General features: G+C 41.9%; 1 protein-coding gene across 3 annotated transcripts in view; it reads right to left on the minus strand.

Moving 5' to 3' along the window:
• rtn1a (reticulon 1a) overlaps positions 1-23,338 on the minus strand; it is a 174,989-nt gene extending 151,651 nt beyond the window's left edge. Inside the window, exon 1 of one of the 3 annotated variants that reach the window (XM_078234200.1) lies at positions 22,549-23,338. In XM_078234200.1, coding sequence (XP_078090326.1) covers positions 22,549-22,768 — 220 coding nt within the window. In that variant the 5' untranslated portion in view covers positions 22,769-23,338. The remainder of the gene's footprint in view (positions 1-22,548) is intronic. The other 2 variants (XM_078234199.1, XM_078234201.1) reach the window with 2 other exon arrangements.
• Between the last annotated feature and the right edge of the window lie 202 nt (positions 23,339-23,540).

Below are 23,540 nucleotides of genomic sequence, written 5' to 3' on the forward strand. Positions count from 1 at the left end.
TTTTAATTTGATAACAGATAAAACTCCACAAATACAAACAAGGGACATAAAAAAGGTTCTGCCAAGCCACAGTTCTTTGGCATTACCTTTATGGTTTTCATCTTCAGAGAGTCTGATGACTCTCTATTAACTCCTATCTAGGTTCATTAAATTAAAACATATTCATTCATGAATATATTCATTCCATTCATGGGAGTGTTGCTGACAAAGCTAGCATTTGTTGCCCAACCCTAATTGCCCTTGAAAAAGGCGATTGTGAGCTTCTTTCTTGAACTGGTACAGTATATCTATTGCAGGGATGCACATAGTTCTGTTTGGAAGGTTGTTCCAATATTTTTGACCCAGCTACAGTGAAAGAACAATGATATAATGCTAAGTCAGGATAGGGTGTGGCTTGGAAGGGAACTTGCAAGTGGCAATGTTCCCATGCGCCTGCTGCCCTTATTCTCCCAGCTGGTAGGGACTGAGGGTTTAGAAGGTGCTTTGGAAGAAATCTTGGTGAGTTGCTGCAGTGCATCTTTCAGATGGCACAAACTACTGTCAATGTGTGGTGGTGGAGGAAATGAATGCTTACGGTGGTGGATGGAGTGCCAAATGAGCAAGCTGCTTTGTCCCGGATGGCATAGTTGCACTCAACAAGCAACCGAGGAGTATTGCATCGCATTCCTGACTTGAGTCTTGTAGATTGTGGACAGGCTTTGAGGAGTCAGGAAGTGAGTTACTCCCCACAGAATTCCAAGCCTCTGACTTGCTCTTGATGCCACAGAATTAATATGGTTGGTCCAGTTCAATCCTTCATCAACAGCAATCCTGAGAGTGTTGATGGTGGGGGATTCAGTATTGGGAATGCTATTGAACTTTAAGGGGAGATGGTTAGATTCTTTTTGTTGGACGTGCTCATTGCTTGGCATTTGTGAGAACTGAACGTTACTTGCCACTTATCAGTCCATACCTTCCCACGTCTTATTTAATCCAGGCATGACTGCTTCAGAATCTGAGGAGTTGAAAATGACAATGAACACAGTGTATTCACCAGCAAACATCCACAACTTCTGGCCCTGCAATGGAGGGAAATTCATTGCAAAGGCAGCGGAAGATGGTTGGGCCTCGAACACTACCCTGCAACGATGCTCTGTGGCTGTGATCATTGGTCTCTAATAGCCATCATCATTTTTCTTTGTGCTACGAATGACTCCAAAAAGTGGAGGGTTTTCCATTCATTTCCATCGACTTCAATTTTGATCAGCTCCTTGATGCCGCATTCAGTCAAATGTTGCCTTGATATTAACGGCAGTTACTTTCACCTTATGCCTCTTATCCATGTTTCAACTAAGGCTGTAATGAAGTATGGATTAGAGTGGTCTTGGTGGAACCCAAACTGAGCTGTTTATTGCTGAGTAAGTGAAGTTTGACAGCACCATCAATGGCACCTTCCATCACTTTGCAGATGACGGTGTAGGCTAATGGGACAGTAATTGGCTGCATTGGAATTGTCCTTTTTTTTGTGGGTATGACATACCTGGGCAATTTTCCACATTATCAGGTATAGTGCCCTAGCTGTATTGGAACAGATTGACTAGGGGTGTGACTAGTTCTGGAGCACAAGCTTTGAACAAGACAGCCAGGAGGTTGTCAGGGCCTTTGCTGTATTCAATACCTCGAACTGTTTCCAGATATCATGTGACATTAATCAAATTGGCTAAAGACTGGCATCTGATGCTGGGAACCTCAGGATGAGATTCATCCAATTATTGCTCACAATACTCCATTATGAGCTAACTAGGGCTTCGCATAGATGAAGCATGGCATCTCCCCTTGTTTTCTAATCCACAGGTATAAAAGCCAGCATTCCTTAGCCTTCTTATTTAAAATGTCCTGAATAAGTAAATGATCTATATACCTGGAACCCCAAGTCTCTTTGGTCCTCAAGTGATTCCAGCTTTTGACCCTTTAGGAAATACTCTCTTCTATCCTTTTAGGTCCAAAGTGGATGACCTCACATTTGCCTACATTGAAATCCATTTGCCACAGTTTTTTTTTCACTGAGCTCTCACTCTCACTTTGTAATTTAATGTCGCCAGCTACATTGTTTCCAATGCTTTGTGTCATCAGCAAATCTGGATATACGGCCTTCTGTCCCATCTAAGTAATTAATAACTGCAGCTAATACTTGAGGCCCCAATACATTCTTGCTGGACACCATTAGTCACACACTGTCAATTAAAGAGCTGATCATTATCTCTGTCTCCTGCAACTCAGCCAAATTTCCTAACCAGTTCAATACTTCTCGTTTTAAAATCTTGGGATTGAAATAATTTGATCCTGGGGTCAGTCACTCTTTAGTGCAATTCTTTTCTTCATTAAAGTTATTTTGCTTATTGTTATGACCTTAGTCGAGACCAGTAACTTTAAAAAATAAATAAATGCAAAATCCCAGTATTTTACTGAAAGAATTAAGTTTTAAGTTTAAAATTTATTTATTATTGTCACCAGTAGGCTTACATTAACACTGCAACGAAGTTACTGTGAAAATCCCCTAGTCGCCACACTCCGGCGCCTGTTCGGGTACACTGAGGGAGAATTTAGCATGGCCAACGCATATCTTTCAAACTGTGGGAGGAAATCGGAGCACCCGGAGGAAACCCACGCAGACACGGGGAGAACGTGCAGCCTCCGCACAGACAGTGACACAAGCCGGGAATCAAACCCGGCTCCCTGGCGCTGTGAGGCAGCAGTGCTAACCAGTGCAAGATAAATGGTTTAAAGCACATTTTTTTGTTAATGTAGAAGAGCCAAACAAAGCAGCACTAAATATGCTCTTGGGTAACCACCCATACACTAAAACCCAGAATATATGAATGAGTAGCAGGAGTAGGCCACTTGGCCCCGCAAGCCTGCTCCACCATTCAATAAGAACTTGATGGTAACCTAAGTTAAGCATGAAACACATGCAAATTGTGGTTGATTATAAACCATATATTACACAGTAATTGATGGATACATCTAAGTTAACTCTGAAGAGTTGGCTTGGCAATCCATTCAGCATTTATGTCATCAATCTCACTCAGAAAGTTCTACTAAATGCTGTCTTCGTCAAAGAATTTCAATGCCTTTTCTTCGAGGATGTAGCTTGATCCCCAACAGACAGCAGTGAGCAACCAACCCAAGTTCCATGGCCATGGTCATCACAAAAATGGCACAGGTCTGCAGAACCTCCTCAACCCTGCATGCAACAGTCTGGATGGTGTAGATCTACCAATGGCATTTTCAGGCACAGAAATAGCAACAAAACTGTATAATTACCAATTCGCTGCTTCTGGATCTACCCTCCATCCCTGCCTGCAATGTCCCACTGGGAACATCATCTGAGCTCTGTGTTCCTTTTACATGGTTTCGATTGGTTCCTGACTTCGCAGAAGATTTGGTTTCCAATCTCAATATCAGTCTTAGTTTCCTCAGAAATTGGAACTGAGTTTCTTTCCTCAATTTCCCTTTCAATTAGGGTCTGCCTCAAAAAGTTTTGAAACCAAGGATACCATCATGCTCCCTCACATGGCAAAAATAAAATTTTACTGTAGTAAAGCTTTCTTTACGACAGTTTCAAAATATAGCAAGGTCTTATAATCCTAAACATTTTAACAAATAGCTTATTACATACGGTGCTGCTCAGTTTTCATATTCCTGTTGCCCTAACTTTTGCTTCATGTCCAGCAGACTTATTATAGCCATAACCAGAGGTTTGTCATCAGCCTGGGACTCAACAGTGGCCTAGTCCCCAGCAGTTCTCCAAATGTCAAGGGGCTTGGCAGTCACATCCTCCATCAGCTGCTGGGACTGGTGTGCAATGTGCTCACCAGGTTGTGCTCCTGATTATAAATGCACCTCCATGTGCACGTGGGTGCGAGTGCACTGATGGGCCTGTGAAACAAGCAGGTGACGGCACTTCCTTTAGGTCAGCAGTGTCATCGTCCCCAAAGGTGAAGCCTTTAGGTTCCTGCAATGGCTGGGGCCTGGGCTGGGCACAGCAAGGGCCTGTACAACAAAAATAACCACATTAAAGGTCAGCACAGTGTATGGATGCATCACATTTCCTCATGTGCCTCCTGTAGGCCTAAATGCCAACACCAGGTTGGATGCATTTTCATGCCCATGCCTGACCATTCCAGCCTCGCCATCTGCGATTGCTCGGCCTTTCTGCTCTCCTGAAATCTCCACTGCCTCTTCCTCTGCAGGGGCGAGCAGCCTCATTTCTGGCACTCCACCGCTGGTCCTTGACCACTTCCTCAAATTATGGTCTGCTTATCCGACACGACAACGTGCAGACTGACATGTCATGTTACATTTAACCCCAACCACGTGTCCCCCCTCTCCTCCCCCCCCCCCCCCCGCCCCCCAACCCCCGCCCCCCCCCCCCCCCCACAATTTGCACACATTCTCATTACACATTTGTGCTCACAGAGGCCAAATAATCATATGCTTTGGCCTCAACAGCCACTGAAGCTACTCACACATTCACCCACCTAGCTGCCCACCCACAAAAGTACCTGTGGTAACATGTGACCATGTTACTTCCCATGGTGGATCAGGCCAGGTCATTCATCCCATTTCTGTAGTGGATCCAGGTTCTTTGATAGACCTCATGGTTGCTCCACCTCCTCCATAACTTCCGCCCGGGCTGCTTTACTCAGGCGGGAGTGTCTTTTGTTGCCATTGTTATAATTCAAGGTCAGAAACTCTACAGTGTTTTATGAAGCCCATAAATTTTGCACTTTGAATTTGGCGAGGATAAGCATGAAATGTTTCACCTCAAGTGATGATTCAAATGACCCACTAGGGAGCTTTTATCAAAAAAAAAGTTTATTTAAGAATATAGTTAACATGTATGGAAATAAAATTAGCAATAACTTTTATCAATTACAAACAAAAACAAAACAACCATGATAATATATAACCCATAACAAATATATCTAAGATGTTCCAATTAAACAAAAACTTCCCATAGACAAAAATCTTTTCCACAGGTTTAACACAGCAAAGACTAATGCTCACATGATACTGGAACTGAGTCCTGTGGTTGGACAATTGAAACTCAGACTTCTTAGCCTTGTAACTTCTAGCAGCCCTCTGGATACACTTAGAACAGTTTGAAGTCAGAACAGCTTCCCAGAACACAAGGATGCTCTAGGCAAGCTAGCAATAGCAGATGTTCTACTCCAGGAAGGCAAGAAGCCTTGCTTTCAGCTAATCAGCAGAATTTCCAAAACCAGGGAGAGAGAGAGAGACATTTCTTTTCAGCTTGATGTCTCTTCTAAAACTAAACTGCTGCCAGCCAAAACAGAAAATGGAACCTTGAATTCACTATGAAGAAAATAAAACTGTCCAAAACGCATGACCTGCAATGCAGGGTCATAGAAAATACCAAATAAAAAATAAACAAACTCCATTTAAGCCACTTAAGCGGCAATAAAAGGACTTCTCCAGCCAACTTAGCAACAATGACAACAGCTGAGGCTGGGAGAGCTGCAGAGAACTTGATTTTTAAAAACATTCTTAAAGGTACACTAACATCACACCATCTAGGGGAAAAAGCACTTCCCACCATGCCCCACTGGCCTGGAGGAGAATTTGAAGGGAGCCATCCCTCAACCATGGGCTGGTTTCTATTTAATCGCAAACATGTACAATTGAAAAGTCTTCAATTTTGGGAGGTGGCGGGATGCAGGATATAAAAGAATAATAAGTGAGGGAGAAGTTTGATGGGGAGATAAAAGTGGTGAAGCATTGCAGCAAGAAATAGGACAAAGTTTTGATGGGGGAGGAGGCAGGAATATTGTGTCCAATCTTCAGAGTCCCTCGGTTTTCCCAGGAGATCTTTAGAGCTTGCCTGTACTTGCTGCATTGTCAGCTAAAGGCAGAACCCATCAGTGAATACCCGCTCTGACCTATGATCGCACAAACCCAACACTTTCAGTTTTCATTTGAATTGCGTGGGAGCCAGCTCCTGACATGAAGGCAGAAGTGACGCCCACTTCTGGTTCCGCTGTCGGGAATGGCACCAATGATTAAGTATTGCTCAGTGTTAATTTGTCCTTCACCGAAGAAAATGAATACTGGAGGACTGAATTTTATTTCCAGAAATAGTTAATTAAAATTACACAGATCTTAAATTATCTTGATTTCCCTTTGGAATAGGGCAACACTTTTTCATAGTTGAAATTCTTTGGATATAATGAGACATACATATTTAATTTTCTTTAGCGGAGGAGTACTTGGGTGTTTTAGCTGCTATCAGGAGAATAAATGTAAGCATTGCTTTTAGATATAGTTAGACAGCAAACTTTTTCTAGGTCATTCACACTGCAATATTGAATCATTTTACTCTGCAGCATTGGAGTCTCTGGCATATTTCAAGGAGGACCCAGATCAATCAAGGCAATGGGAACTATAGCAAGACTGTTCTTTGTGGCCCCATGGCTATTACATCACCTGTGCTGTTCAGGCCTGATAGGATTGCGGAGGGGTGTCATTAACCAAGTACGTAAAGGACAGCCTTTATCCTCTAACAGCAACCCAGTGTCACACCTGAAAGGTTGGAATAGTGGTGAGATGAGTTTGCATCACAGGATGAAAGCATCAGGCACAGATCAGCATGAACATTCCATCGGTGTCCCAACAGCTATGTGATTATCATCAAATGATGGACCTTCCTATTGAGGAAATCTCCTTCCTTGAAGTCACAAAACACAGCCTCTTAGTGCCAGGTTCTTGGTACCATAAGTGCAGCTGTGCCTTCAAAACAGTGTCTGTGGTGTGCACACACACTTTTGGTGCGAGTTACATCAGATGCCATTTTCATGATGGTGCTTGTGTGTGTACAGCGATTGCCTGAATTATGCAGATTGGGATGTCAATCAATGTGTAATGCAGATTTGATAACATTGCTGGCACATTGTAGCTCAAAGCTCTTTGCCTTGCACAGCTGAAGATGTGCACAGCAGTAGAAAGTGCCCCAAACCAGTGCTATTTAACAACTACTTTCAGATAAATTGCTGGTGGATTCCTATTGGCTGTTGTTGCAATTGTAGAAGTGTTTGGTGATTCCAGAGTTCTTCAAGTTGCTAAAGTTTACAGAAAGTGGTGAGGCCTTTATCCTGACTTCACAATTTCTGCACATGTCACTTGCTCCCAAACAAGGGTGCAGTGATATGTCTTCCCCTTTGGTTTACAGCATGGCACGAGAATGAGCAGAGGTGACTTGGAGCAGGGCAAAACTGTAGCAAGAGGGGAGAGAAGAGGGAGAAGGCTCTCAGCCGGTGACTGTACCTGTTCAGTATCTTCGGCAAGCAATTCTCCCATCTAAACCTCAGCAGGGAACAGTGCATCAGATGCTTTGCTGAAGATGGCCTCAGTCTATAGCCTGTTGCAGCCACAATTGCAGGTTGAGGACAGCATTGCCAGTGGCTGTGAAGGTTTACCATCAACTGCTGCATAAGAAAGGTCACTATGGTTCTGCACTTCAAGAGCTGAATATGTTTCATATTCAATTGTACTCCCTCAAGTGTGCCATGCACCAGTATGACAAGTAAATGCAACTCCGATTCTTCATACAGCAACAATCCTACAGCTCATCTTCCCTCTGCCACGGACTATTGCACTGTGTGCTTGACCACAGTGCTAAAATAGAAACAAAATAAACATTCAAAACCAAATTTATAAATCAAATTATGTCATATTGCATATAAACATCAACTAATTACCCTTGTGCGTTCCTCAAGAGCCTGTCTTCCAGATGCCTTCGCCTGCTTATTGCTCCTATGCAGTGCTATCTCAGTAGCTGCAGTACAACTAGCAGAAGACTGCTGACCTTCAGGATGATCAAAGCAGCTTTGGGCCTGGAAGGCCAACTTTAGAATGATCATCTCAGCATGGATGCCAGAAGTCTAAGCTCGCTGATTGACAAGCAAAACAAGAGCACTGATGGCATAACAGTGATGGGAAAATAATGCTGTCTTCCAGAGAGAGTATAGCAGGTTCATGGTTTATGGAGCTTCTGCCACTCCCAGAGTATGGTGCAGTTGAAACGCTGTGATACCTTGCAAGCCCTTTTGAGTACTGATATCTATAGTCATGATGGAAACAGTCTGATCTTGTGTGGCAGAAAGATGGCTTATACGAGAGCAGTGTGAACTTCCACTGCAGCATTCAGAAGCTGAGTGGCTTTATGAAAGTTGAGACATAGGCTATCGGACGCTGCATTATGGTTGGGTACAGAAATGTGCAAATGGAGTTGACCACCACTTCCACATTGGAAAGGATGGACTCCAAGGACAAAGCCCTGCATTAAATTGATGCTGGACTCAATCATGTGCCTTGACATTGATCGCAGGCTTTCCAGCACATCTTTCATTGTACCAACCGTTTCATTGCGGGGCGGCACGGTAGCACAGTGGTTAGCACTGCTGCTTCACAGCTCCAGAGTCCCGGGTTCGATTCCCGGCTTGGGTCACTGTCTGTGTGGAGTTTGCACATTCTCCTCGTGTCTGCGTGGGTTTCCTCCGGGTGCTCCGGTTTCCTCCCACAGTCCAAAGATGTGCGGGTTAGGTTGATTGGCCAGGTTAAAAATTGCCCCTTAGAGTCCTGAGATGCGTAGGTTAGAGGGATTAGTGGGTAAATATGTGGGGGTAGGGCCTGGGTGGGATTGTGGTCGGTGCAGACTCGATGGGCCGAATGGCCTCCTTCTGCACTGTAGGGTTTCTATGATTTCTATGATTGTACCTACATTGTGCTTCATTAGCCTTGCTCATTAGACAATCAAAGAAAAGTACTCATCCGAGTCTTCTGCAGCAGAAACGTGACCTCATCCTGTGGTACGCTTGCATCTGAACCACGCTTGTCTTCTGCCAAAGGCCACATATGCTCAGTGTTTCACTCCATGCATATTCTACCTCTGAGCTGTCCTCTAAAATACACAGCGTCAGTATTTGAGATGGTGACTGTGAGTATGAGAGTGAGTGACAGTGTTTTTTCTTCCTCTCTGTCCTCCATTTCTTTTACTACCACTTTGTCAGGTTGCAGTTCTTGGGTATCTGAAAGGAGAAAGGTACAAGGGTTGGGTCATGAAAAGGGAGGGGCAGGGGGGCGGGTGGGAGGAACAAGGGGTGCAGGCTTACACCATTTGCAGCTTCTAATTCAGAAGAGGTTGTGGGATGAGGGGCAAGTGATAAGTGGGATATATGAAGGAGAATTGAGCATGAAAATACTATCATTCTCTATAATTCCAACCAGCTGCTGACCACAGTCTCAGGCATGGCCGTTCCAGTGAAGGCAATCGCAGCTTCCTTCAGTGGGTAACAACGTTCAGCCTTGCTTCCTCCGATTATGAACCACCTTGTCCTGCAAGGGAGGGGGAAATGGGTCAGTGGGCATGGTACAATGTGTTTGGGCAATATAGTTGTCATGGTTGAAGAGCCGGCCGTGTGTCCATGATGTGAGATATGGGTGTAAAGCCTGCAGTGGTGTCAGTCTGGGAGAGTGAACCAAAGTTATGACAAAGAATGGAATCCTGCCAGACAAAGCCATGCAACTGATATTGGACTTGGACTCATTGGGACCCACTTGATTGGAGTATTTGCTCCTGCACCGGACAGGCTCAATCTGTCCTGCACTGGCCTGTACTGCAGTCATGACATGGGTTGACTTTTCCATTTCATTGCTCATTGTCCAGTTCCATGTTTGCTTTGCCTCAAGACACACAAATCACAATATTGACCATCTTTCCGGTCATTCTGAGAACAGGTAGGTTGGATCGCAAATCAGCAATTACGGGAGTGTTTTTACATGTTAAAAAGGACTAAAGCAGTTAAGCAATGATCAATTTGTGTATTTTTGTGGCTTACCCCTTTGCATTCTGTGGAGTGAGTGTGCAGAGTCAGGAGGGAAGTGACATCATTAATGAGGGAACTGATGCCATTGGGGGTAGAGTTTTACGTCAATGTGGGGCAGGGTGTAACGTCATGGGGGAGGCCCCAGAAATGAAGGCGAGCACAGGGTCCCCAGAAGTGCAGGTCTGCAACTGACTATGCCTCTTACGTTTTGTCCGGATCCTGGCACTTAGTTCCAGACAGCTACCTGCAGCACCTCTTCCAGCTACCGCTGTGATGTTCCTGAAATGACTTAAGAGCTGCCGGCCAATCAGGTTGACTAACAGCTCTCCAAGACGGGGCTTCATCAAGGTGATGGGCAGAACTCCTGCATGCCCGTCATCCTGAAAATATGGGCCTTAGATATCTTTTATTAAAGAAACCATGTTGGTAATTAATACACACTTAAGGGGCATATAAATTTGTCAGTTGTGTATATTTACCTAGAACCAACCTTGGTCCCAAATATATCTTGTGCTATTGACCAATATTTGATAAGGGTCCAAAATCTCTTTAATTGAGGTTAACACTTGTCCAGAAAATAGCACCTCATGATGAAGATCGGAAATGTTGGAAAGCAGCAATGATTGGAATCTGTTCACTATGCTGCTGCATGTTTTGGAAAGATCACACACCCACCTCGCCACCAGATGCGTTCCCCAGCTAGCAAACAGGAACTACCATTAGTATTGATTAACATAGCTCAGCAGAATATGGCCCTGATGTTTAACTTAAAGCTTTGCAATTACAGAGGTTGTTAACTGGCACAAAAAGGGGATCTATGGGACATACAATGGATGCATTTGTCTTTCGGATGGGAAAAGATAACAGGAAGAAAATTGATGCCTGTTTTTAAGCCTGAGTGCCACAAATCACTGCTTCAGTCATTCCGCATTTTATGGTCGCTTCAACATTTGGAACTTGAAGATTTTATAATAAGTACTGAAATTATGGTTTGGTGTAAATGGTACATGTTAGTTTGAAATTCCTTTCTACCTGCTACTTTGGAGAAGACTTTAACAATTATTTTAAACAGCTTACGGTTTCCATTAAAATAGCAGACAATGGAATTTCAGATGAATCTCTATTATCCCATGACATAACTTCAAAGCCATTCAATGCTCAATGTGCGTTATTTAATTAATAAGGACAATGGTACCGGTTAAAATCCAAAGGTTATGAAGCAGTTAGAACAAACTCTAAAAGCAGCACTTACTGTTGTTCAATATCAATCTGCAATAAAATATTCATGAAGATCTCCTAGCTCTGGTTTCCTAAAGCCGCAGAAGCAGAAATGGAATTTGTAACATTCACATTGCATTCAACTTTAACGTTATAAATAAACCTAATATACTACAAGTTGTGTGTTGGGGGGAGGTGGGAGCAGCTGTGGTTTTGATGGGGGGGGAGAGAGATTCAATACTAAAACGTGCGAGTACTACAATCGGACATGATACAAATGCAATGATTCGTTAAACATAATGTTCTTCATTTTAATTAAGCGTTTAGCCTACTCAAGTTGTAACTAATGTGTGGTAGTGGAGCATAAAATAATCAAGTCTACAAAGATGTTCCACGACAAAAGAATATATAGGAGACAAATCAGATGCTCCATCAATATTCAGTTGTGGCAAAATACATCAACTTCAGAGGCAAGTCACCTTCCCAGTAAAAGCTAATCAAAGAAAACACTTGCCCAATTACAATAGTTCCAACTTCAAACTGCAATATGATACTTTACAAATAAAGCATTGAAAAGACAAATGGAAACTGAAACTATAGACAAGGGATAAGTACTTTAAAGTAACAGGAAACTTAGTGCAGTTATTAAATCAATATTTTTTATACTTATTCTTGCCTGTAAATTGAATTGTTAAAAAAGAAATGCATGAAGGTGTTTTTTTTCAATCACTCCTTCCCTTCATCTGTCTTATAGTTCATTCAAAACATTCACTGATAGCAGCTGAATATCAGTGTCACTGGCTTTAAGGGTGAAGGTTCTCTAATGTTTCCTTGTGTGGGTCAATGGATAGTCCGTTAACAAGTGGTTCAGGAATTGCTACAATGACTGCTTAGGCCAGAATATATATCTAGGCCACAATTCTCCCATCCCGATGCACTAATCTTTTAGTGCAGCAGGCCGGGAGAATCCTGTGGCAGCCGATTCGCAGGGTTTGCGCGAGCGTTTGCGCCCTGCTTGTCCCACCCAGCGCCGGATTTCTGGCAGCGTCTGCTCCACGCCGGTAATCGGTGGGGAGACGCACAGACCATTTAAATGGTCATTTCAATTTTGTTTGCATGTGGTTAGTGGGCCCGGGACTGAAGTCTCCGGGCCCGCTAGCGTCTCCCACCTCACCAGAGTATTTCACTAGCTCCCCACTAACAGGAAACTAGCGGGCCAACCCCGCTGGAGCGAAGGCGGAGTTGGTGGCTGTCCAGCGGTCAAACAGGCCAGCAATCAGAAGGCCAGCAGTGCGAGGCCACTGTGCATATGCCGATCTCGACACTGACGGATCAGCGCATGCACAGTGGCCACTCAGTGTGCTGATTTCTGCCTCTTCAGTGGGAATAGGCCCTGCCCCCTGAAATTTAATGATATTCACGCTGGTGGTCTCTGCAGTGCACAGAGTGTGGGAGATTCTTAACTCCCACTGAAAAAAACAGCATGAATTACTCCAGTTTTCACGTGAATTCGGCACTTAGAATTTTTGGGGGAGAATTCCACCCCTATAGTCATCTGAGTCTGGGAATTTGAAGAAAGAGATGTGGTATGTAGTTACACCTGTGAATTTATGAAAAAGATGGATACTCTACTTTTAAAATACAGAAATGAAAATGAACAATTTACCTCGACACACAGTGGAGTTAAGGGGTCTCAGGTGACCTTCCCCCTTTCTCTGCAAATATACATTAAACTGCCTAAGGGTGAAAGTAGCCTTTTTATATGGTTAGGACATTAAAATGCAAATAACCTTTGGACATTCCTTTGTACATTTAAAATGCAACAACTCTCTCCTGCAGATTTAACTACAATTATCTAAATGCCTATCAAAGTACAATGGCCAGACTCGCTCAGTGGCTGCAGACTGGAATTCCACAAAATGGGTGAGAGGAAAACCATTTTATCACAAGAAGGTGCAAACAGCCAAGATTCAAATCATATCAATGCTGATGTACTTGGGAACCATTTGTGTGGAGAATGGGAAGGAACAGTGATACTGTAGTCACATGACAGAAACCAGATTACAGTAAGAAATAACCTTGGGAAGCAGCCTAGGTCAGTTAGTCCTCAAGAAAAAGACCACAGAGGTAAACGATCCCACCCAAAAGAAAGAACCCTGCTTCGCATTCCCTAACTAGCAGAGAAAGTGGGGCTATCTTTTTTCCCCACTGACATGTAGAACCAAGCCAGAAACCTACTGTTGCCAGGAATAAGCCACTGTGAATTCTTCACCAGACGCATGCAACCCAAAAGAGAATCATCAAGTCTGCAACATTTTCAGCTACCATCTCAAATACTAAGAGTAAAAGTGACTTTCTTTAGGAAATCTAAGTGCATGCTGTCTCAGTTGTAAACACTTGTTTTTTCTGAGTTTGTGTGCCCTGTGTGAATGAGTCAGAGAGTGCTGTTATGATTACAGTCCCGGTGTTGAGAGATAAACATTTATTCTTCCTATTTTTAAAAACTTCCCAGAAAGCCTGTCCTGTGTCACTTCTTGAGGGTTGCAGCACTCATAAGGTTAAAACACTTCTTGTTGCATTTAGTCAAGAGGTGGAAAAAGGGAAAACCAGTGATTCCCCGTCCATGGTATACAGGAGAGGCACCACAGAATTTAAAATTGTTGTTCCTGTTATTTGTCACATTTAATGAGCCACAGTTTTGACATATTGTGATGACAACATTACATAGTGCAGGAATACTTCAGAACAATTAGAAAGATGATCAGCTGACAAAGTACAGTGCATTCTCCCCTTATGGAGGTGTTAAAGTACTATTCAAGTTCAATGTAAGGTAACATGTCAGTCACCTATCTTGACATGCTTGCAAATATCTTTCTCACCTGCTCTCAGTTTGAGGGCATAGCTGAGGGAGCACCCATCCATGATGCTCTAGTGTTGATCTTTACAGTAAAGAAGTCTCCAAATGAAGCACCTTCCTCTGTAAAAGATACTTGATGCTGTATCGCAAAGTGGCACAGTTCTCAGTCCCTGTCTATCGTCAGCCAAATTCTTCCTTCAAATGCAATGCAGGCCTATACAGAAGCCTTTTAAAAACTGTTGGCACCCAGTCATACACCACTGACCACATGATGCTCTCAGTACATCATGTACTAAGCACCCAGTATTTATTTAAATGAACTGACCCAGCATTATGATGTGAGTTTAACATCTTGCCTGATTTGCCTTTCCGGGAAATGGAAAAATTGATTGTGGCATTGGCTATTTCCTGGTTTTAAAAAGTCCAGGATCACAATAAGATATGTTTTTAAAGAAATGTTTAACCACTTGAGTTCTGTGACTCTGCTGTAAATCTTTATTAATTCAAGAAATTCACACCATTGATCTAAGGCGCATGAATTTGTGTATGTCTAGACCATATCATCTTAGTTATTTTATTCAGATCATGTTGCTAAAATAATTCACAGATGTTAGTAACTAAACAACACCAACAAATCATGGTGCAATAGCTTTGACAAATTTTGACTGATAGCTTTGTCTCTTATGCATAAGGATGTCTTTGACATGACTCCAGATAGTTTGCTGCTTATATTTTGTTTATCTCTACACCAAATCCTTTGATCTTGAGACATATTTCAGTTTTGCAGTTAAAGTTTACAAATCCTCCTTACCATATCTGATCCCAGCAAAACATTTTTTGCATTTATTTATCTACATCTCAATTGGATTTTAATTGAATCATGTAGGGAGGATTGGAGTTGCAAAAGCTAAAAACATGTGGTTACCCCTCAAGTTGTTCTTGGCCTTCAGGTAGTTAAATTTACAGATCATTTTGTCCTCCCCAGTAATTTTCAATCTCCTTATCTAATTAAGAAAGTCCCAATGCTAATTAATACATTTTGCCATATGAGCACCACCATCAAGAGGAAGCATTCAACTCCCAAACAGGTTACATGCCTAATTGTACTAATTTAACCCCACTTAAAACAGCTAATTTATTTCCTTCCTTCGACAGGAGGACTTGACTTTCTTGATAAGATAAGGTAAGGTAGCAGTTTTTCAATTTGGTTGGGTTTCAGGCTGTAGAAATAAAGTCTTGCTCTGAAAAGTGGTGCAGGATCCAGACAAAAAGCAACCCCGGGGTCTCAAATAGAAGACAAAATAGGATGCACAATATTTGCACAGTTCGCAACTTCCAGCGGGATGTTACTTAATGTGATTAAAGGTTGAAATATGACACCCCATCCATTAACCAGAGTTTTCTTGACATTCAAGGATATGGGAGAACAAGTTACAGACACAGGAGAGACAATCCAGGAGTCTTTGCAGCTGAGATTCTGGATGAGTGACAATTGCAGCAACATCAGCATAGGGGAGATCTCTGATCAAGATGTGCTGTATTTTGGTATTTGTTTTTTGTCTGTACGACAAAACTTGTTGTCTGACCCAGTATCCTTCCTGGCAGTAAGGGAAGAAGGTCAGCAGCATGGAGAAAACAATACCAAAAGTGGAGGTTGGAATACAGCCCTGTTTCACACCATTCTTTGGCCTGAAACTGTCAGAAATGGTGCAGTCAAACGGTTTGGTATTGTGCATGTTGTCACAAAAGGAGCGAATGAGACCGAGGAGCTTTATCGACTGCTAATCTTCTCCAAAATCTTGCAGAGTCTGCCTTAGCTGGTGACAATCTATATGTAACGCATGATGGGATCAAGGGGACGCTTGATCGGAACATCACAAAAGTTGCTCCACTGAAATAGATAGATGGTGAAGTACTCACCATCAGAAACACGTCCCGCTGGATTGAACACTATCATGAACCGCACTCTCGTGAGAAAGACATCTCCCACTCTGCATTTGGCACTTTCCTGTCATAGTTGAGTTAAGCGAAGAACTTTCATTACTAGAGCTCGAAAAGACCATTGATTGCTTAGCAACCAGAATGGTATCTGACAAGGATGGAATTCCAGCCAAATCACTCAAGCACAGAAAGTCCCATCTATTGTCACACCTTCATGACCTCCTCCTTCCCTGTTGGAAGATAAGGTCCACTTCACAGGACATTAATGATGCAAAAACCATTACATTAGACAAAAACAAAAGCGACAGAGGAGATTGCAACAATTACAGGACCATCACACTCCTTTGCCTCAATAGAAAAGCCTTGGCGAGTGTCATGCTTAAAAGACTCTATCTATTTGCAGATCAAGTGTATCCAGAAGTACAATGCAGTTTCTGTGCCAGAAGATCTACAGTGAACATAATCTTCTCCAAATTCTAGCCACAAGAGAAGTGTATGAGAACAGGAGATATTTTAGTTTCATAGATCTCACTAAAGTATTCAATATCTTCATCAGGCGAGATTCTACAAGATTTCAGAGAAACTGTTTAAACAGTTCTTCATTAAAAATCAAATACTTTTGAGAGATTATGCTATCTTATACTCAACCAGTGGCAGGACTTCAAAATACAGAACAAATGAATTTCAATGAAAATATATAGATTTGCCCGAAATATTTATACTTTGCTATGAACTCCATAAAATCTAATGCAAGCCCTACTAGCAATGGCATTTTATTCTGTAATACTGATCAAGAAAAGAGTGATGTTACTTGATCAGATCTGCAATTGGTGACTGAGATTAGTCTCCTATGACGTTTACATGTAAAGTCCTGTCCCCCCCCCCCCCGTCCCCCCCCATTGCATTAATAAATGGGGTGGCACGGTGGTTAGTACTGCTGCCTCACAGTGCCAGGGACCCGAGTTCGATTCCTGGCTTGGGTCACTGTCTGCACATTCTCCTCGTGTCCATGTGGGTTTCCTCCCGGGTGATCCAGTTTCCTCCCACAGTCCAAAGATGTGCGGGTTAGATTGATTGGCGATGGTAAATTGCTCTTTAGTGTCAGGAGGACTAGCAGGGTAAATATGTGGGGCTACGGGGATAAGGGCTGGGTGGGATTGTAGTCAGTGCAGACTCGATGGGTTGAATGGCCTCCTTCTGCACTGCAGGGATTCTATGGGATAAAAAGCAATAGATAAACCTAACATTTGCTTACAGTACAAGTTTTAAAACAATATGTCACCTTGCAAGAAAGCTATTTAAAATCAACACCTTCTTCTTTCAGTTCTACAATGATATCTACACGTGCCTTTGTAATTTCACATCATATAAATTCAAGTTGCAAGTACAGTGTTTACAAATTGAGCAAGTTAATCATTTGGTTTACTCACATTCTGGCAACTTTTAATGCATGATTAATTTTGCTCCTTCGTATGCTTCATTGTACATCTACATTGTAGGTTTATAAATGATTACAATTATGTGAACAAAATTTTAAATCTTATTAGTATGACATTACATACTGTGCCCCTTAAAAGTGCTTGCCATATTAAATTTTACATTTTGCAACTGTAATTCAATAGATTAATCAAGTAGTTTTTATAAACTAAAAAGAGACCATTCCACCCCAATAAATAACTAAGTACAAATGACTACAGCCATTTGAACATTATTTTTTAAACTAATACAAGCTCAGTTTAAACTCTAAATTCAGCTCAAAATTTCTTTTCCTCATTGATTCATGTCAATAATTCCTAGATTCTACTATAATAATCTTATCAATGTCTCTGCCTGGAAATCTGCTCTCCAATACTGAATTCCCTTAATTTGATGAACATTAAAATTTGCAATCTATCCTGCGGAAGAAAGTGCTTACATTAAGTGTGATGTACATCAAGCTTCCCCCATAACTTTCTTGAAGAGTCGCTGTTGGATAATCTTGTTTTACTATATTTGCAAAATTGACAGGTTGGAGTCTATCTTTTGCTCTACACTTGCATTTGGCTACTTTCACTCCGAAATATAGGTATCTTTTTGTCCAACTGTATTATTTGGATTCCTAAAGAAACTCTTTCTACAATAGAACATCCTCCCTCCCATTATTACACTTCTTGAATCCCTGGAGGTCTATCCATCTTATCGACATGCTGTCACTTGGCAGAATCATCCAAATACATGGGTCAGCTTCCATGTGCACCTTTTCTACGTCTCTACTACTGGTTTCAACCTGCCATTACATTTGCATTGAGTGCGCCAGTTTTGGATAATATTCTCCAGTTAAACATTCTACAAACTAAAGCTATTGTCTTCGGCACCCATTACAAACTCCAGGAGTGTAGTCTTACATTGAGCCAGACCATTCATAACTTCACCATCCCAAATGATGCCTCACTCAGATTGATTCTACATTCTTCCCATGACAAAGACTGCACTCTTGCACCTCCTTAATGCCACCTACTGTAGCTCTTACTTCAGCCCATTGTGTCTTATTCACCTTCAGTTCCAATGTTGAACTTCCCATCCTTCACCCTCTGTCAGCTCAACATCCCCAAAATGACAACTATTAACCTGTCCTGCACCAAGTCCAACACACTTATCATCTTGTCCTCACCGACCAACCACTGATTTGTGGCTGCTGGTTCCCCAATATGCCAAGTATTAAATTTTCATTTGTCATTTTGTTTAAATGACATCCTTACCACACCCTAGCTCTATAATGTTCTACAATCCTACAAGCCCTTTCCAGGAACTCTGTCTCCCTTCCACTCTACCCTCAGCTGTCTACAACGTATGGCCTGAAATTCACAAGCCAAATTTTTCTATTTCTCCAACACTCTCTTTAAGATCTTCCTTAAGCCCACCTTTCACTAAGCTTTTGGTCAACCCTCTAAATAGCTCCTTCTTTGGTTGGTATACGTCTGCTAATGGTTCTTTGAAATGCTTTAGGGCACTCTTCTATATTAAAGGCACTAAATAAATTTATCATTGTTATTGTTGTTCCCCACGAAACTAAAATTATTATTCCTGCAGAAATTGTGGAGGACCACAAGTGTTGGGAAAATTCACTGCGTCTCTTCTATGTTACACAGCTTCCAGTGAGACTGAGGGCAGAATTAAGAAGGCCTGATCACTGTGGGTGCAAACCCTGTTAAGGCTGCTAAATCTTGTGAGAGGGCCAAAATGGGATTTGTGCCAGTGAGATCTCAGTTTGAGATCTTCCCCGCCCCCCTGCCGGTGACATCTCAGTCACACTCAGTCACACTTTCCAGTGTGAACCTGAAAAGGGCGTGAACTTGTTTTCGTTTTACGTCATAGCGTCTGCCCATGACAGATCCTCCCCACCTGGTGGCATGACATCACGCCAGTGCGAATCACTACTGGTTTTCAAAGACAAAGACAAGTTGTGACCACCACGCCAGGCATGCAGAGGTGGCAGGAGGTTGTTGGCCAAGGCTGGGTATTGCCCTGGCATTCCAGGGGGTGACCCTCCTCCATTGCAGGGTTGGGGGGGGGGTCCCCTAATGTGTGTTGGGGGAGAAAAGGGGGGAGCCCCAATGACAGCGCAGGGTTGGGGGAACTTATTTTAAATGCAGATCTGGGCGTCCTTCAAAGAAAATGTCCCAATCTCTGTGGAGCCAGCCTTGCCGGCTCTATCAGGCCCCGCCAGAGTGATGGCGCAAAGCACAACCCCAGATTTTCTGTGCACTCGGTGCCAGAAAATCCAGTCTGAAAACTTGGCTGAATTTCTGGAGAGAAACACGGTTTTCAGTCAGACCTTGACACTTTTGCCATTTTTGGGGAAAATTCCTACCCAGATTTTGATTTGCTGTGGAAGATAGGAATGATTGAAGCAAAATCAAACTTGGTCAAAATGTGTCACATTTATAAATGAACAGACTTCCAAGGGTACTGGTATAATTTTAGGAATGCTTAGTTGAGTTCAAAGTAGTTCAAATTAATTCCTTTCTCACTGATTCTTACAGCAGGGAAAAAAAAACTGTATTCCTAAACTCACTTAGTAGGAAGCATGTTACCTAACTTTAATCACCATAGCATAGAAATGCTTATTACTAGATTTTATCTGCACTAAGAACCAATGTAAATACTTTGATCTGCTTTTAGCACTGCAGCTTCTCAGAGGCAACACAGCAATAATCCGCCACACAAAATCACCAGGAAACTCACTACAATGACAGAATGTCAAACAAATCCAAATGTAAATCTTTGTATGTTGTTTCACAAGACCCTATGTAACAATTACCCTGTGTAACAAATATTTCAACACATTTTTAAAAAATAAGTCTAGTCAGTGATGGGAAATCTGAACAGCCTTAGGCGTTGTGCAGGATAATCAACACAAAAAGGCAGCAATGTTAACATCCACTGTACTTTATGCCCTCTGCCCAAATAATTACATACAATAGTATCCAAAAACAAAATCAGTGCATTCGTGAAAGAGCTTGAAGGTCTCATTATAAAATTGTTTGGATACACTGCTGTAGTTCTCACAATGGCTCAGCATATATTAACAAATTCCATGGTATCTACCATAGAAACATGCAACATTCCCTCATTCAAATAAGGATGTTTTTGTTTCCAACTTGAAAGGATAGATCATGAACCAGAGGGCAAAGAACAAACAAGATGAATTAAACAATGTCAGCTACTTAACGATTAAGGCAAAAACCCAATTACTTTTTTTTGACTTTCTCTACATCTAACAATACATAGAGCTCCAAGCAAAATTGGTATTTTAAGAGTATACAGAATCTTCAAGCTACCCAGGTTGCATGAATGTATCTATGTAAATAAGATCATTTTCCCCATCTTAAACCATCCATCTTGAAGACTCTACAGTTCCCACATCACAGCGCTCAACATTTACTCAAATGATTGTGCATTTTTACCTCCGTTGTTTTACCAAAAAGTGTTTAATATAATCATTCTCTATGAAAAACTTCTTAATTTGAGCTTAAGTTTGACTTTTACTAGTTCAAGAGATGTATTTTCCTGGTTTAGTTTGAAGTAGGGTACATATCTACCTTTACTGTACAATTACTACATTTAGATATCTCTACAATATCTCCGTTTAGGACTGAATAACCCAAGGGGGTTATACAAAATACTGCTGAGGTTGGAAATCTGAAATAAAAACAGAGTGTTTGAAATACTAAGCAAATCTAGCAGCATCTGTTGGGAGAGACAAAGAATCAACATTTCAAATCAAATACGACTCCTCTTTAAAACTAAAGGAGTTATATTCAACTCACAAAGTTAACTCTGTTTCTCTCCCCACAGATGCTGCCAGACATGTTGTCTATTTCACTTTCTGTTTTTAGTACAGTTCTTGCACATGTTTGTATTAAACTACATCTGCCATTACTCTCCAACCATTTGCATATTTGAATACTTTCCTGAACTGCCTCCTTTTGTATTAGCTACCTAGATTGATACAATTTGCAAATATGGCTAATCTGCATTGAGCTTCTGAATCCAAATGTTAATATACATTACAAATAATAGGATTAAAACTATTCCTGAGGCACTTCACTAGCACTTACTTCTAATGTATAATCATTGATTTCTACCCTTCAGCTACTGTTTTAAAAATATGCAGTTTGTGTCCTAAATTGTGTTTAAATAGTAGCTTTTGTGTGTAATTTTGCCACATTGGTACATCACATCAGAGGGTTGCCAATCTGCATTCAGAAAATTAACCTGGAATGTCATTTTCCCAAAATAAAACTAATCTGACAGCATCTCCTCCATTTGAAACTATACTGGCTGCAGCTTACTAAATTATAAAATGCACTTAACTCAAAATGCTGAAGTGCACACATTTTGGTGCCAACTTCAGTATGTTTTCCCACTGAGTCACAACAATCAAAAACCAGGAAATGGCATTTTGGAAACAATGATTCTTTAAAAGTCTGTATTCAGGATTGCTCTGTGGGATTCATCTGACACTTCAAATATTCATCATATTTTTCCAGCTAACTTGATACAACAAAGGACTCCCCCACTAATTAATGGGCTTCTTTAACTTTATAAATAGCCTATATTGTATTTTACTCTCTAATCTTACAAAGCCAAAATGCCATGTTCAAAGCAGCAATAAATTCCAATAATCAACTTTATATTAATGGTAACAAAATACCCAATATTTAACTAATTCAAATGCTGCCTATAATACCGTAAAGATTCGTCAGATGCTGCGACTTATAAAACTTGTTCCAAATAGGAGTTAAGTCTACTTCGGTCTGTACTGCAAATCTGACTGAAGGAATAATGCCAACATTTTTTAACAAAGAATCCAGTGAATCGTGCCAATTTTTACACAGACGGGGACAAAAAAAATGAGTCTGCAATATCGAAAAAACTAAATATTCAACGTATCCACGATTTCAAGAAGTCAACAGAAACTTAGCATTAATTAAAGTGTTATTTAGCTGCATTTAAAAGGGAGATGAACGACGCCTCGTGTGAAACCTTCGGCGAGATTGGCTAAAGGAGCGCATCTTGTCCTGAACACCATTCCCAATGCATCTCTGCAGTCGGTGTGCCTTCCCAACACCTCCCCATCCCCCCTCTCAACCCGCCCCACCTTACCTGCGGATGCAGTTGCCTTGGTAACAGGCTGTCCCCTGGAGTCTGGTACAAGGGGTTGCTTCACTTCGGCTCGCCAGCTCTCCGCCGCTGCAGCTGCATCCCCCCCAGCAGCAACAACAGCCGCCCCCGCCTGCGGACCCGCACCGACAGCCTGCTCCGGCTCCTCTCCTTCGCTCCACTCTCCCGTCGCAAAGGGCTGGACGAAAGGGTTGCCCGCCATGGCAGATGGATGGATGGATGGATGGGTTGCGAGAAAGATGCGTGTTTTTTTCTCTCAAGAACTTGGGTCTCTTTGTGCAAACTGTTTCCACTCCTCCTCCCCCGCCTCTCACTCTGTACGCATGTGAAAATGGCTTGTTTGGTTCAGTGTTTCTACCCTGACGTCAGCTGTGGGAGGATGAACTAAAAGATTGAAGTGGCTGATGGGAGTATAAACTGAACATGTTTATACACTAGAAATAAATCAATAACACTAGCCACTTTTCTAACTTTTAAAATACATTTTGCAACATTTAGAAACATGATTGTAGCATATCATACTCTGCCTGCAGTCACTCGAAGTTGTCCCAAATTAATTATTTAGATGCTACATCTGATCTGTATTCTCTTGCCTAACCCATGTCCGAGCGATCATGTTTTATTTAACGTCCCACCTCGGGGATGAAGAATAGCCCTCGAGTTTTAAACCATCCAGATGTACATGTACGCCGCACCCATCCCAGACTGGTGGAATTTTAAGCAGGGATCGCCTTTCCAGCTCCCTTTGTCCACGCTGGACTGTTTTCTCACCACGTATCTTGGCAGAAAGAATAAAAACGTGATCTATCGTTTGCCTTCTGCTCAGGGCGTTTCTTTTTTATACATAATGTATGATTATAAACAGTAAAACGAACTTGAAGCAGTTTATTTGGAAAACACGCCCAGCTCCAGCAAACTGACATCAGATTCCTGATATAAAGAGGATGAAGCCTGCTGAGATTTGTTGGTAAAAT

The sequence above is a fragment of the Mustelus asterias genome, chromosome 18, assembly GCF_964213995.1.
Source record: "Mustelus asterias chromosome 18, sMusAst1.hap1.1, whole genome shotgun sequence".
Classification (NCBI taxonomy): Eukaryota; Metazoa; Chordata; class Chondrichthyes; order Carcharhiniformes; family Triakidae; genus Mustelus; species Mustelus asterias.